The sequence below is a fragment of the Megalops cyprinoides genome, chromosome 23 (assembly GCF_013368585.1).
Source record: "Megalops cyprinoides isolate fMegCyp1 chromosome 23, fMegCyp1.pri, whole genome shotgun sequence".
Taxonomy (NCBI): Eukaryota; Metazoa; Chordata; class Actinopteri; order Elopiformes; family Megalopidae; genus Megalops; species Megalops cyprinoides.
The window spans coordinates 229,956-242,958 of record NC_050605.1 but is presented as its reverse complement, the minus strand read 5'-3'; the positions used below and the strand labels follow the sequence as shown (position 1 = coordinate 242,958).

Genomic DNA, 13,003 nt, shown 5'->3' with positions numbered 1-13,003 from the left:
CACTTGCCATGTTTCTACATTGCCACAGTGCTTGATGTGAATGCCTGAGCTTTTCCATGGGAAAGAACATGCGTCACACAATAGAGGTGTGGTTAATAACCATATTCATTCGGTTCATTCCACATTTGCATATTAGATTTAACATTTAACATTTACATTTATATTTAACATTTACATTTAACACTTATATGTACACAAGTTATTATTTCATATTTTTCATTAATGAAAAATATTACCCTTGAAAAATACTTTGACAGATTTGCATCAATTTGTCTGTAAATATATGAAAAAGTGACAGTTTAAAATTGTATTGCATTTTTTTTACATTTAACAATGCAAAAAAACATGCAAGATAAATCAGCGTATACATTTTTACAAAAAGCACCCCATAATGCTGCAGGTTGCGAATACCGTCTGCCCAGAAAAGGCATCTTTATTTAGAAACGTCAGTCTCACAGCAAATACAGTGGCAGAATGGATCGGCGAGTTGTCAGGTGGCATTTATGGACAGTTGTGCTCCAAAGCAAAAGAGTTCATTTACTATCCGTTAGCACTTGATGAAAGCACAGACATAAATGACAATGCACAGCTAGGTATATTTGTCAGGGGTATTAATGACCGTGTTGAGGTAACAGAAGAAATGCTAGCTTTGTGTTCGATGCACGGAAAGACTACGGCCATAAATATATTCCAGGTGCTGTACAATGTAATGGAGAATGCTGGTCTACCGTGAAATATATTAGCTAGAATCACCACTGATGGTGCTCCATCAATGACTGGAAGAAAGAATGGGCTTGTGGCGCTAGTTCAAAGCAAGCTGGAGGAGGAGAATGTAGGCCGCGCAATTGCGTTGCACTGTATCATTCACCAGCAGGCACTTTGCAGCAGATGCCTGAAATCTGACAGTGTTATGGCCATAGTGGTGAAATGTATAGGCTAAACTTAATTAGATCAAAGGGGTTTACAACACCGCCAGGTCCCTGCATTTCTTCAGGAAATAAGAGACGACATATGGCGATGTTTTGTACTTCATTGAAGTGCACTGGCTGAGCAGGGGCAGTGTCCTGAAAAGGTTCTTTGAATTGAGGGAGGAAATCAAGGAATTCATGAGAGAGGGCAGGCTACATGTTTCTGAGCTTGATGATATATGGCTGGGGGACTTAGCATTTCTAGTGGATATTACACAAGCACTGAACACGCTCAATCTAAAACTACAGGGGCCAGACCAACTTGTCACTGTGGCTTTGGACAATGTGAAAGCCTTCTCTATGAAACTCAGATTGTGGAAAGCATAACTCACTGAGAAAAAAAATTGCCCATTTCCCAACATACAAATCAGTTATTGATGATGGTGCCATAGCCAATGCTGATGAATATGTGACTGCCATTGACAACCTGCTGCTGGAGTTTGAGCACCGATTTGCTGACTTTAAGACTCACAGTAGCACTTTCCAGATATTTGCAGACCCATTCACCTTTGAGGTGGACAATGCCCCAAGCACACTTCAGATGGAGCTCATAGACTTACAGTGCAACACTGAGCTCAAAGCAAAGTTCAGAGAGGCTCAAGGAAAGCAAGAGATGATTGCACAGTTTCTTAGAGAACTACCCTCGATCCTTTCCTGAGCTGTCCAAACTGTTCAGGCAGGTCATGTGTCTTTTTGGAACCACATATCTGCGAGAAACTGTTCTCAACTATGAACTTTAATAAATCAAAACAGAGATCCCAACTGACCAATGATCATCTCTAGGCTATACTCAGGGTGTCCACTCCTTGAAGCCAAATGTGGCTCGTCTGTGTCAACAGAAGTGTCAGGTTTCTGGCAGCAAGCAATAAACAATGCAATGAAAATATGTAGAATATTGTATATAGTTATTGATGTGAAAAATCATATAATAAAAAGATGTGTGTGCATGTTATATTGTTGGAGACTTTTTTTCCTCATCCCCTATTACACTGGCCCCCTTTTAAGAGGACCACCTGGCAAGTGGCCCCCAGGTAATTTAATTTTGAGACCCCTGCTATACATTGTTGCAGAGCTAATGTTAGCTAACAGGCTAGTTTTGTTAACGACAACTTCAAGCATTAAACACACTTTCCAGAAACTCCTAGGATCTGACCAGTTTGACTCCAAGCAGCCTCTTTATGATGAATGTTATGATACAGTTTAACTGTCATGTTGTACAGTTCACTGTGCTCAGAAACTAGCACAATTAACTTCTCCACCGCTACCTTCTCCATTTTTGGTGGTTGTTCTGGGAAACAACACTGGTGTCACTACTCCGCTTGTGAACTTTTTTCAACTGAAAAAGAAACGCCCTGAGCTGCAGAAAAAAACGCCGGCGATGGTGTTTAAAAAAACACTCACGTTTTTGAAAACACAGTCTACTCCACAGGATTATCATGTAAAATAGACACTGACAGCTTCAAAAAAAGACCCTATGTGTGAGTACAGCCTTACAGCTCCATTATGAAATCAGAAAGGAAACAGTTTTTTTTTAGTTTCGCACACAGAAATGTAGAAAAGGGCACACTGTATCTTGTGAAGTATCACTTTATTCGCTAACATTTTGGTCGACTGATCATCAGAGCATAAAAAAGTTATGCACGTAACATGCGAGCTAGACTCGGATCACAACGCGCACCGAACCGAACATCCTGTACCGAAAGGTACGGTACAAATACGTGTACTGTTACACCCCTATTAAACAGAATAGTAATTTCGTGATTTACGTGTGTTATAGTGTTAATTCTGAAATGAAAAATGAATTTGTTTATATTAGGAACAAATGGAAAGTAACGTAATGAGAGCTGCAGCCGGTTGGGGTTGGTTGGGGGGGGGACAACGTTTGTATCGCGGTTTCGGTTTCAGAACCCCCGGTTACACCCCTACTCAATGTAGTGACATATTTCAGCCGCGCGGGGGGGGGGCAATGCCTCTCCTGCCTCCCTGCAAATTCCACCTATGAACAAACTGCATCTAAAAAAGCTGCAGGCCTGAGTTTGAGCAAAGACTGAGACACTGAGACTACTATGAAGTGTAATTACCTCATTTTTCTCATCCAGTAATTGCTTGCAGGAGAAAATGAAGATTTAGTCAATAGAACAATTTAGTCTAGACATCAGCTTCCTGCACTACAAACGCATTCAGGGCCACCACAGAAGCAGACAGGAAGGAGCAGCTGAGGTTATTAGGATTAGGAGCACAGAAATGCAATGGACTACATTTTATGCCACCACTTTGGCTATGAAAAAAATCTGCCATTTTAGTATTGCTTAAAAGGGGAAGGCATGCAAAGGAGGTCTGGAAGCACAGGCAGCCCTACCTTGAGCAGTTCAAATTCCTTCTTGGGCATCATGATCTTATGAGCAAAAGTAAAGGGAACATCAGTATGGCTTTTAGAACTGACTTTCAGGAATGGATCATGAATACTAGTACCACAATGAGTTACAGAGTGTAAGTGTATAGAATATGTAGAGTATGAGTGTACCACTTGTGCAGAAGGAATACTGAAAGCACTTTGTGCACATCTGCATGTGAGAGGAAGGCCTGCATCTGTAAGAACAAGTGGATTTGATATGTGATTCTGTCCATGTTAAAAGCTGATTTAATGAGTTTCTGATATAAATAGTTATGACTCTAAAATGTGACCTGTAACAGGATGCATAGATACCTTGATGATAAGGGATATGGCTGGGAAGGGAAAGCTGGCTGTGCTATTGGGAACAGTGATCTTTGACCTACCTGGTAGGTGTGGGTGTTGACAGGCTGACCCCGCCCCCCAGTGATGTCCATCACCTGGGTGATCTGCAGGAAGTTGCTCGGCACATACCCAAAATCCCCGGTGCTGTTCCTCACCTTCCACCACTGCTTCCTGTCATCTAAAACCTGGAGGCCACACCCCCAATACATGTCAATCAGCTGCTCAAACCTACACATGAGGGATTGACAATGTCTGGCCTGGCCCAGAACAAATTCACTGCACATATTTTTTGCTTAAACATTAGAAATTAAGGAGCACGTAATAAACTTACTGTTGAAGGGGAATTCATAACAGCCCATTGGATACTAGTCCAAACACAAGAAACGTGTTATGTGGAGTCATATTAAATTATTAATATGGCTAGCAGACCTGGGCAAAGCCACTGAACAAGTCTAGTCTAGCCATTCTAAAAATTTATTAGCAAAAAATCAAATAATATAGACTGCAAACAGTAAACTAGGAGGTAGCATACTGACTGAAGTAATTCAGTTAATTTAGTTACATTAGTAAATTAAATGTAGTTAGTTGTATTCTATTGTAATGAACAGACTATCAATAATGTTTATTCAGTAGACATTAATTGTAGCACAATAAAGAATGTAAACATCACTGTTGATGAGGGTATGGGGTATTGATCTTTGCCTTGGCGTCTATTGAAGGGATTGCACCTGGCCGTGGGCTAAGGTTGCTGACCCCCCACATATAAAAATCATAAACAGGAATAGAAATAAAAGGAGGAGATGGGATAGAGGAGGGATAACAGTATTACCTGACACAAAGAAAAAGTGTTGAGGGGGATTTTTATATTTGTGGAAGGGACTGTCTGAAAATTCTCCTCCTGAATATTCATTTGGGACTTCAGTAGTCACTGGTGCATGTCACAGGAATTAAGCTGACAAATATCGAAATCAAGTTTGGCCCGTTTTTTCATTTGCTATTTATGATCTGAGCATAAAATCGAAAGTACGAAAAACAAACCGTTATTTGTTTTTTGGTATCAGATTCATAAAGGAGCGCTTCATCTTCTGATTTCTGATCAGTTCACCCCCCACCCCCTGCTCCCTGCTCTGCTCTCTCACTTCCGGAGCTACAAGTGCAAACTGGTTTTGCAACAAGCTTATCGCAAGAAGTGTTTCAAAAGTCAAGGTGCACAGATTTGAAGTTGCAGGGACTGATTTGAGAGGTTGTAATCTCAGAGTTGTGGTTGTAATCACGGAGTTGTGGTTGTACTGGAAAATGGACTCGAGTAAAATAGATAATAAATAAATATGAGTAAATGTTGGATTACAAGTTTGCAGCTATTGCAGCTATATTCACTGCTATTGTATTTATGTAAATATCAATCTACACATTTGTGACTTTCAACATACAAGTTCACGTTTTTTCTACAAGTGAAAATTTAAACACAAGTTCAGACTTTTGTTCTACAAGTTCTCACATTGTATTCTACAAGTTCTCAAAATCAAGTCTACAAGCTCTCGCATTTTGCAACATATTTACCTTCATAGGCAAGGATGTGTAGAAGCATGTGTGTGTGTGTGTCTGTGTGTGCGTGTGTGTGAGAGTGTGAGAGAGAGAGGGAAGGACATGAAAACTACACACCAAATGATAAACGTGATCATTGATTAAATGATAATGATGAATTACTATTACATGTAGGAGCTCCACCATCCATTCCATTTTTTGCTTTTTTGAGTGTTTCTGGATGTTCTGAGATGTTTGACCCATTTTGTTCCTCTCACCTCAACAAGCTCACCCTTGACAACAGTCAGCTCTGTGTTTTTTCCAGCCATGAAGTCTTCCTTGGATCTGGCATATTTCCTTGGCTGTGTTCTGCTGTGGATCTCATAGTTTCTGTAACAGACCCAGTCTGTTAGACATACAAACTTGTTTTATAAATTATTCATATAGTAACCAAATACTAACATATAGTAATCCAATACTCATATGGTTATTTCCTTTATTCCTCTGAGGACTACATATCTTGCTGCCCAGCAGTGAGTAGCTACATTGGGTTACTTCATACAATGTATAAAGTATCATAGCATATATCAAATCAGTGTGCTGAAAAGCCTTAGCAGTTAAATGTAGAGGTAATTTCCTGAATTTCCCTTGTTTTGTGGCTTTTTCCAGAATTAAACTCAATAAAGTAGTTTTAGTCAATGAATTTTAGTTTTTCTTCCTGGAACGTGATTTGACCTTAAACTAACACAGCTAACAGCAATGCAAGTACAAGCTGAAATGAAAGTAGGCCTCCAACAAGGTCAATCTTATGCAGTATAAGTGGAAGCAACTAGTTGTAAGAAATTTGAGAACCTGTTGGCTTGAGTCATTCTCCCAAGAGAAGACTGAAATAAAACTTTGTTTTCTTTGTATTGTATTGTATTGTATTGTATTCTATATCTACACTCTCTAAATAACTCTCAAAACAAGCGACAAGTGAGACAGTGACTGGCGGGACAGTGACACACTTGCTGGCTGTTCCTAAACTTGTAGCCTACATGTGCGGCTTCTCATTTCTCTTTGATGTTATTGTTTCAAACAGAGAATGTGTGTCTTACGTTTTGATGCCAATGCAGTGTGCATTGAGCAGTAACCAAGGCATTGGTCAAGGCTCAATGCACTTGTCAAGGCATCAAGTGAGAGTTTTTACATGCTCAACATGTCTTTTTGCTTGACTGGACAACTGAACTTATGTGATTTAGCTAGTCTACCTTATTTAGCTTAGCCTAGGAGGAGACGTGTAGTCATTGTAATATGCAGATCTTGGTTACTTTTGCATTTATGAATCAAAAATGCTTACTTGGTGTTATCTAAATTAGGGAGTGGGAAGGGGTAGCTGGCCCTTCCTGCATCGCATGGGTACATGGTGAAATACTTAGGGAAGCAGCTTAATTGCGGGCTCCCTATGAAAAAGTGATGGAGTAGTCAAGGCAATTGGGGTCTACTGAGTCTGGTGCTGGTGTCCAGCACGACTGTCCATGGGCATAGGGTGGGGTGCTGTGGCACAGCAAGATGGTGGGGGAAGCTGGGGGCCAGGGTCTGAAAGAAAAGCCAACTACATCCGGCCCTTTTGGTTGATACTGCAGGGCCTCGCGCTGAAAAATGTTAGCGTGTAGCTATATGAATGCAATTAAACGGCAGATTTAAGTCAACATTTCAGTGATTTTAATAAAACCTACAGCCTCTACCATTATTCAATTTTGAAAAGGCAATGGTACTATTCATGGTACAAATCATTTGAAACCTTAAAAGTAAACTGTTTTGTAAATTGTTTGGTTTTTGAGAACAAAGTTTGTGATAATGAAAATGCTGACTTATTTGTGTTGTCTTATTTACCAAAACTACTGCACAAATTTTTGCAGCTGTGGTCCAAATTTGTTGTTTGTCATGGTCAGAGTTGGTGTATAAAATTTCAGCAAAAATTATGATGAAATGGCTGAGATATCTGATGTTGAATTTGCCAGTTTGCATTGAGAGCTGGTTTAAGCTTAAACTATAGCACAACTACCTTCACGCTATATTATAACTCAGACATTAAAGGCAAACTCTCAAAGGAGTAAAGATAGACAGCACAACAGTACAAAACAGGCTTCAAAACAGGCTTCAAAAACACAAATAATTCCTTTATCTATGGTTATCATCTCAATAACAAACGGAAAAGAACTTGACAAAATGACTGACAAAAATGAGTGACTAAATTGACAGGGACCACACACTGTTGGTTTATGTAATTATGGTGTTTTCAAAAAATGCCTTACCTCTTACCCTGGGACAAATTTGGAACAACTTAACTAAAACCAGGAGAGGAAAGCAAAGTCAAACACACATCCTCCTCTGTGGAAAGCTCATTTTCTAAGGGCATTCAGGGTTAAAATGGAAAACATTTAAGCGTGGGCTTACTGCACACTGATTTAACTGAGGAATCAATAGACAACAGAGAATTTTGAATCTGAACAGACACTTGAGACCAGACCAATAGGGAACAGAGAGGCCAGCAGCCTGCTGGGTTTGTGACAGTTCTCTAGGGCCTGATGTTCAGTCATGTGACCAGGGTTACCTATTTCCTGTGTGGGTGATGACCTGTGCAGCCATGTCCAGTAAGTATATGAGGCTGTGTGCTGTGTTACTGAGCATGACCAGTAGCTGTATGGGGCTGTGTGCTGTGTTACTGAGCATGAGCAGTAGCTGTATGGGGCTGTGTGCTGTGTTACTGAGCATGACCAGTAGGTGTATTGGGATGTGTGCTGTGTTACTGAACACCTACCCATTGGCACCACCGAAGCCCCGAGCACTGTGTTGCTATAAAAGCAAAAAGTGAAATGAGCTATTAGCCATTATGACAAATGCTGACGACTCATTTCTAAACCAACACAGAGAAGCCACTGCTCCTCCAAGGCCAAATCTAACAGATTAGATTACGATATGCTGGTCCATGAAGGTTGCATAGAGAGACCTGCTGCGTCCTTAAGTTTCCAAAAGGCCACCCTGTGCCCCTTCTAAGCTCTGTGACTCCCCTCCCCTTGCCCCTGCCCCTACTCCCTCACCTCCTCCGTGTGCTGGAGCTCCACTCCAGCGAGGGAGCGTGCCAACTGGGTAACCTCCCGCTCCCTCCACGGTCCCTCAAAAGCCAGCACAGGCGGCTCCCAGCCCCTGCGGAAGCGAGGAGTGTAGGGGGGGAAGGGGTAGTCCTTGGGCCATTCCAGTCTGGAGCCGGGGACAGGTGCACATCCCAGAATGAAAACAGGGACAAATACTAAGCTTTCATATGCTTCCAATGACTACATTACAACATGGAAGCTATCCATAATAGCGAATTAAAACACCATGTGGAAATGGTCATATGTTTCCAAGGACTGTAATATGGCAAGGACTCTATCCACATACTGCATTAAAACCCATGTGTATTGGAATGGCCACTATTAAAGAATAGTCACATAATGACAATCATTAATTCATTATTAAGTCATTCATTTATCTGGAAAATTAGTGCAGACAATTAATGATCTATTTATAGATTATAAATGGTAAATATGTATACTCAATATTTAATTTATACGGTCAACATTTAATACTTATAGTATTTAATGCTGTAAATAAAGTCACCAAGTACAAGGACATCTGCAAAAAAAATGGACACTACTGAATGTGGTAATATGAGACTCAGAATCTTGTTGAATTCAGTCTCCACTTATGGAAGGTCTTAGAGGACTCTGAGAGGACAGAGGTCTGCTGTAGTTGTGTACATCAATCACAACAGGTGGTCAAGACAACCTTGCTGACAGGCCAGGAGACAAATGAGGAATCTCTAAACACAGCACCGTTCATTTGTGCTCACTATGCAGAAACTCAGCCTAAGTAACAGTATAACATCCGCAATGGCCATGCAGACCAGTGTCCTCAACAGCTGTAAGTATAACCCAACTGTACAACACCCTGACCATATCCACCTGCACCCTGGCCTCATCATACTCTACCCTGCCTGCACCCACCTGCTCCTTGACCCCACCATACTCTACCCTGTCTGTACCCACCGGCACCCTGACTGCACCATACTCTACCCTGCCTGTACCCACCGGCACCCTAACCGCACCATACTCCACCCTGCCTGTATCCATCTGCACCCTGACTGTACCATACTCCACCCTGCCTGTACCCACCTGCACCCTGACCATCCAATACTTACTTGACACCACTCTAATTGTACTGACTGTACCCTGACCAGGGGCGTAGGAACCGGGGGGGACATGGCCCCCCAGTTAATATTTGTGTGAGCTATTCTTGTCCCCCCTCCAAATAGTTCCCTAATAAATTAATTTCTATAAATGAGTAAAAACATTATTTGTAGTCGTGTCACAACAACCGGCAAATTTAGAATAAAAGTTTAATTTGGAAACGGAATATCGTTCTCCCTGATGACGTTTTATGAGCGCGCCACTTTTACTGACTGGATCATTATCAAAAAACATGTAAGAGCAGTCAACTTGAATCATGCACCCGCTCCCCGGGGGGGAAAAAAACAGACAATAAATCGTTTTTTGGAGTAAAGACTAAGTATGGTAGATGATAGTGACAGGCGTGTATGGATTTATTTAGTGACCAGTTTCACGTTATTCATCTATTGAATAATTTGGCAACAGCGACTGTAGCCTAGGCTATTAGCTAGCCAGTTTCTGTACTGTTGAAACTATTGTACGTTAAATAAAATGATTTCAGGATACGTTGAATTCATGTTAAACAATGATCGCAAGCACAGTAAACCCATTAAACAGGTTTTTATTTTTTAAGATACCTCAGGGCTCCCGCTCGTTGACATAGCAGATTAACTGGGACGACACAGCTAGCTACAACAGTCATGTAGAAAGCACTGGGCTAAAAAACATTTGAGTTCACGAGGTAACCGCCTTTGCAAATCAAGGACGTAGGTAGTATTCTGGGCCACTCGCTGCATGCTATTTTCGGTATCAAATTCTGTATAGCCTACTACTGAACAGTATTCTCTTTGAGTATGTCGTAAATTTTCATATATAACATTAGCTTGTTACTTATTTCGCTGATCATTAATGAACAAGCTAACGTTAGCTAGCCAGCTGTTTGTCACTGACATAGGCCTATTGCTGAGGTAAAGTTAGTATCTGCTAGCTAGCTAGTAATACCGGTGGGAGAATTCTATGACCAACTTTGTGAAGAAAACTTCACCACAGTATTCAGTCAACATTTTCAGTTTTAGAAACTGCAGACGAATAAATGTTTTAATTAAGTTAAACAAAAAAGATGTACACACAGTATCTACTGTACTTCCATGCCACAGATCTTCATCAACGTTGCACCTCTCTTCCCTGGCTGTACAGTGAGGGAAAACCTGTCTGCTGTGTGTAGTCCATATTTGGCAGTTTTCTGCTATGATTGGATGGCATGCACCATTCATTACATCAAAGTGTGACATTTGGTTATGTGATTAGTGTCATACACTTTCCATCTCCAGGAGGAAAATAACTCTACTTATATGTTGGGTGACATACCTTGGGCAAACTCTGCCCCAGATGTGCATCTCCTAAAAAATGTTGGGCAAACTCTGCCCCAGATGTGCATCTCCTATGTCCAGATGAGCTTAGTAGTAACAGAGGTGTGCAGCTCTTCTTGAAAGCACTTAAGCGGTGTTTACATGCACAACTTATTTCAAGCCATCCTGATATTGTTTTATTCTTCAGTCAAGATATATGCTCCTTTAAGGACTGGGATTACGTATACAGACACAAAATAGCAAGTTGTGTCCCCCCCAATATCAAACTCTCCTACGCCCTTGGCCCTGACCACACCCTGACCATACCATACCTGCACTTGGTCCAGCTGTCCCCCAGCGACACCCACAGACACTTCTCAGCAGATGTGGCAGCAGAATGCAGGAAGTCAATAGCATCTCGAGTAAGGAGTGGACTGAGCACAGTCTGAGCCAGGGTCACGCCCCCTGAGGCCTGCACCACCTGCAGAGGGGAGCAGGGAAGGAGAAATAGAGGGCAAGATGACAACACTGCAGAAAACCTGGTTGTGCTGCACATACTCAGGAAAACCTTGCTCCTCTGATGAGTAAACAAATCTTCAGCACACAGAGATTCGTGTTTTGGCAGATTTTCCCCCTGTAAAAATGTCTGCAACAGCTGAGCAATATCAGAATGTTATATTTACATAAAGATGTCTTTTCAGCTGTAAAATTGTAGTAACCACAGGTCTATAATTCAAGTCTGTCATTTAGTGTTTATCATTTAATGATTGAATATCAGTTTGCCATTTTAAGAGCCAACAAATGTCTGAAAATTAAATTCAGGAAAAGTAATTGACTCATGTACCAACCATGAAGCAAACAGGCTGTTCAACAGATGGAGCTTATATGAGTGGTAATGGTATGTCCACTGACCCATCAGACGTTATGAACTATCAACTGATATCTCTCCTCTCATTTTTATCCAAAACCCTGGAACATGCAGTACTTAACCAACTGACCAGTCAGGTTTCAGAGCTGGCCACTGAACAGAAACTGCACTCCTGGCAGTCACAGAGGCTCATACTGCTAGAGCCTCCAACCTGTCATCCGTCCTCATCCTCCTTGATCTCTCTGATGCTTTTGATACAGTCAACCACCAAACACTAATCTCAAAGCTGTCAGAGATGGGCATCTCTGGGACCGCCCTCTCTTGGTTCAAGTCCTACCTGACTGGTAGATCCTCCCAGATCTACTGGAAAGGTTCCACCTCTGCACCCACCCCTCTCACTACAGGAGTCCCACAGGGTTCAGTACTGCGACCCCTGCTTTTCTCAATTTACATCAACTCATCTGGCTCAGTCATCAAATCACACGGTTTCTCCTATCACTGTTATGCTGATGACATCCAACTCTTTTTCTCTTTCCCTCCCTCTACCCCCCAGGTCAACGAAAGGATTTCCACATGTGTGGCTGACATCTCCAAATGGATGACATCTCACCATCTGAACCTCAAGAAAACAGAGCTGCTCTTCATCCCAGCCGGCCCTTCCCCCCTGCAAGACCTCTCCATCACTGTCGATGGCACCACAATACCATCCTCTCAGTCAGCAAAGAGCTTGGGCGTCAATCTCGACAGCAACCCAGACTTCAGGGAGTACATTGCTCGCACATCATGGGGCTGGCAACTCCTCCTCCACATCAGGAGGATTCGTCCGTTCCTGACAACATACGCCACACAGCTCCTTGTCCAGGCCACAGTGCTCCCTCGCCTGGACTACTGCAATGCTCTCCTCGCAGGCCTCCCAGCCTGGAACCACCCAGCCTCTGCAGCTCATTCAGAATGCAGCTGCCCGACTAATCTTCAACCTCCCCAAAGTCTCCCATGTTTCTCCCCTGCTTAAATCCCTCCACTTGCAGCCAGGATCAGATTCAAAACGCTGACCCTCGCCTTCTCTGCAGTCAACAGGACAGCCCCTACCTACCTCCAAGACCTCATCCAGCCCTACACACCTGCCCAGCCCCTACGCTCAGCAGCAACTGGACGTCTTGCTCCTCACACAGACAAAGTTCTTGCTCTGCAAGGCAACAACATTTCTCCTACATCGCTCCCCAGTGGTGGAACGAACTCCCTGTCACTCCCTGCTCCATCACTCCAATCCCTGCTCCATCACTCCAATCACTCCAATCCCTCAGACGTGGTCTGAAGACACATCTCTTCAGACTATACCTGGACTGACCTATCATACCATCCCCCAA

General features: G+C 42.3%; 1 protein-coding gene across 2 annotated transcripts in view; it reads right to left on the bottom strand.

The window, feature by feature from the left end:
• The window catches only part of LOC118770099 (epidermal growth factor receptor kinase substrate 8-like), a 71,036-nt gene that overhangs the window by 15,954 nt on the left and 42,079 nt on the right, over window positions 1-13,003 (bottom strand). For both annotated transcript variants that reach the window (XM_036517522.1, XM_036517523.1), the window contains exons 12-18: window positions 11,101-11,249; window positions 8,313-8,472; window positions 8,033-8,067; window positions 5,508-5,619; window positions 3,747-3,890; window positions 3,328-3,363; window positions 3,050-3,073 (exon numbers count right to left, since the gene is read on the bottom strand). In XM_036517522.1, the coding sequence (XP_036373415.1) occupies window positions 3,050-3,073; window positions 3,328-3,363; window positions 3,747-3,890; window positions 5,508-5,619; window positions 8,033-8,067; window positions 8,313-8,472; window positions 11,101-11,249 (660 nt within the window). The remainder of the gene's footprint in view (window positions 1-3,049; window positions 3,074-3,327; window positions 3,364-3,746; window positions 3,891-5,507; window positions 5,620-8,032; window positions 8,068-8,312; window positions 8,473-11,100; window positions 11,250-13,003) is intronic.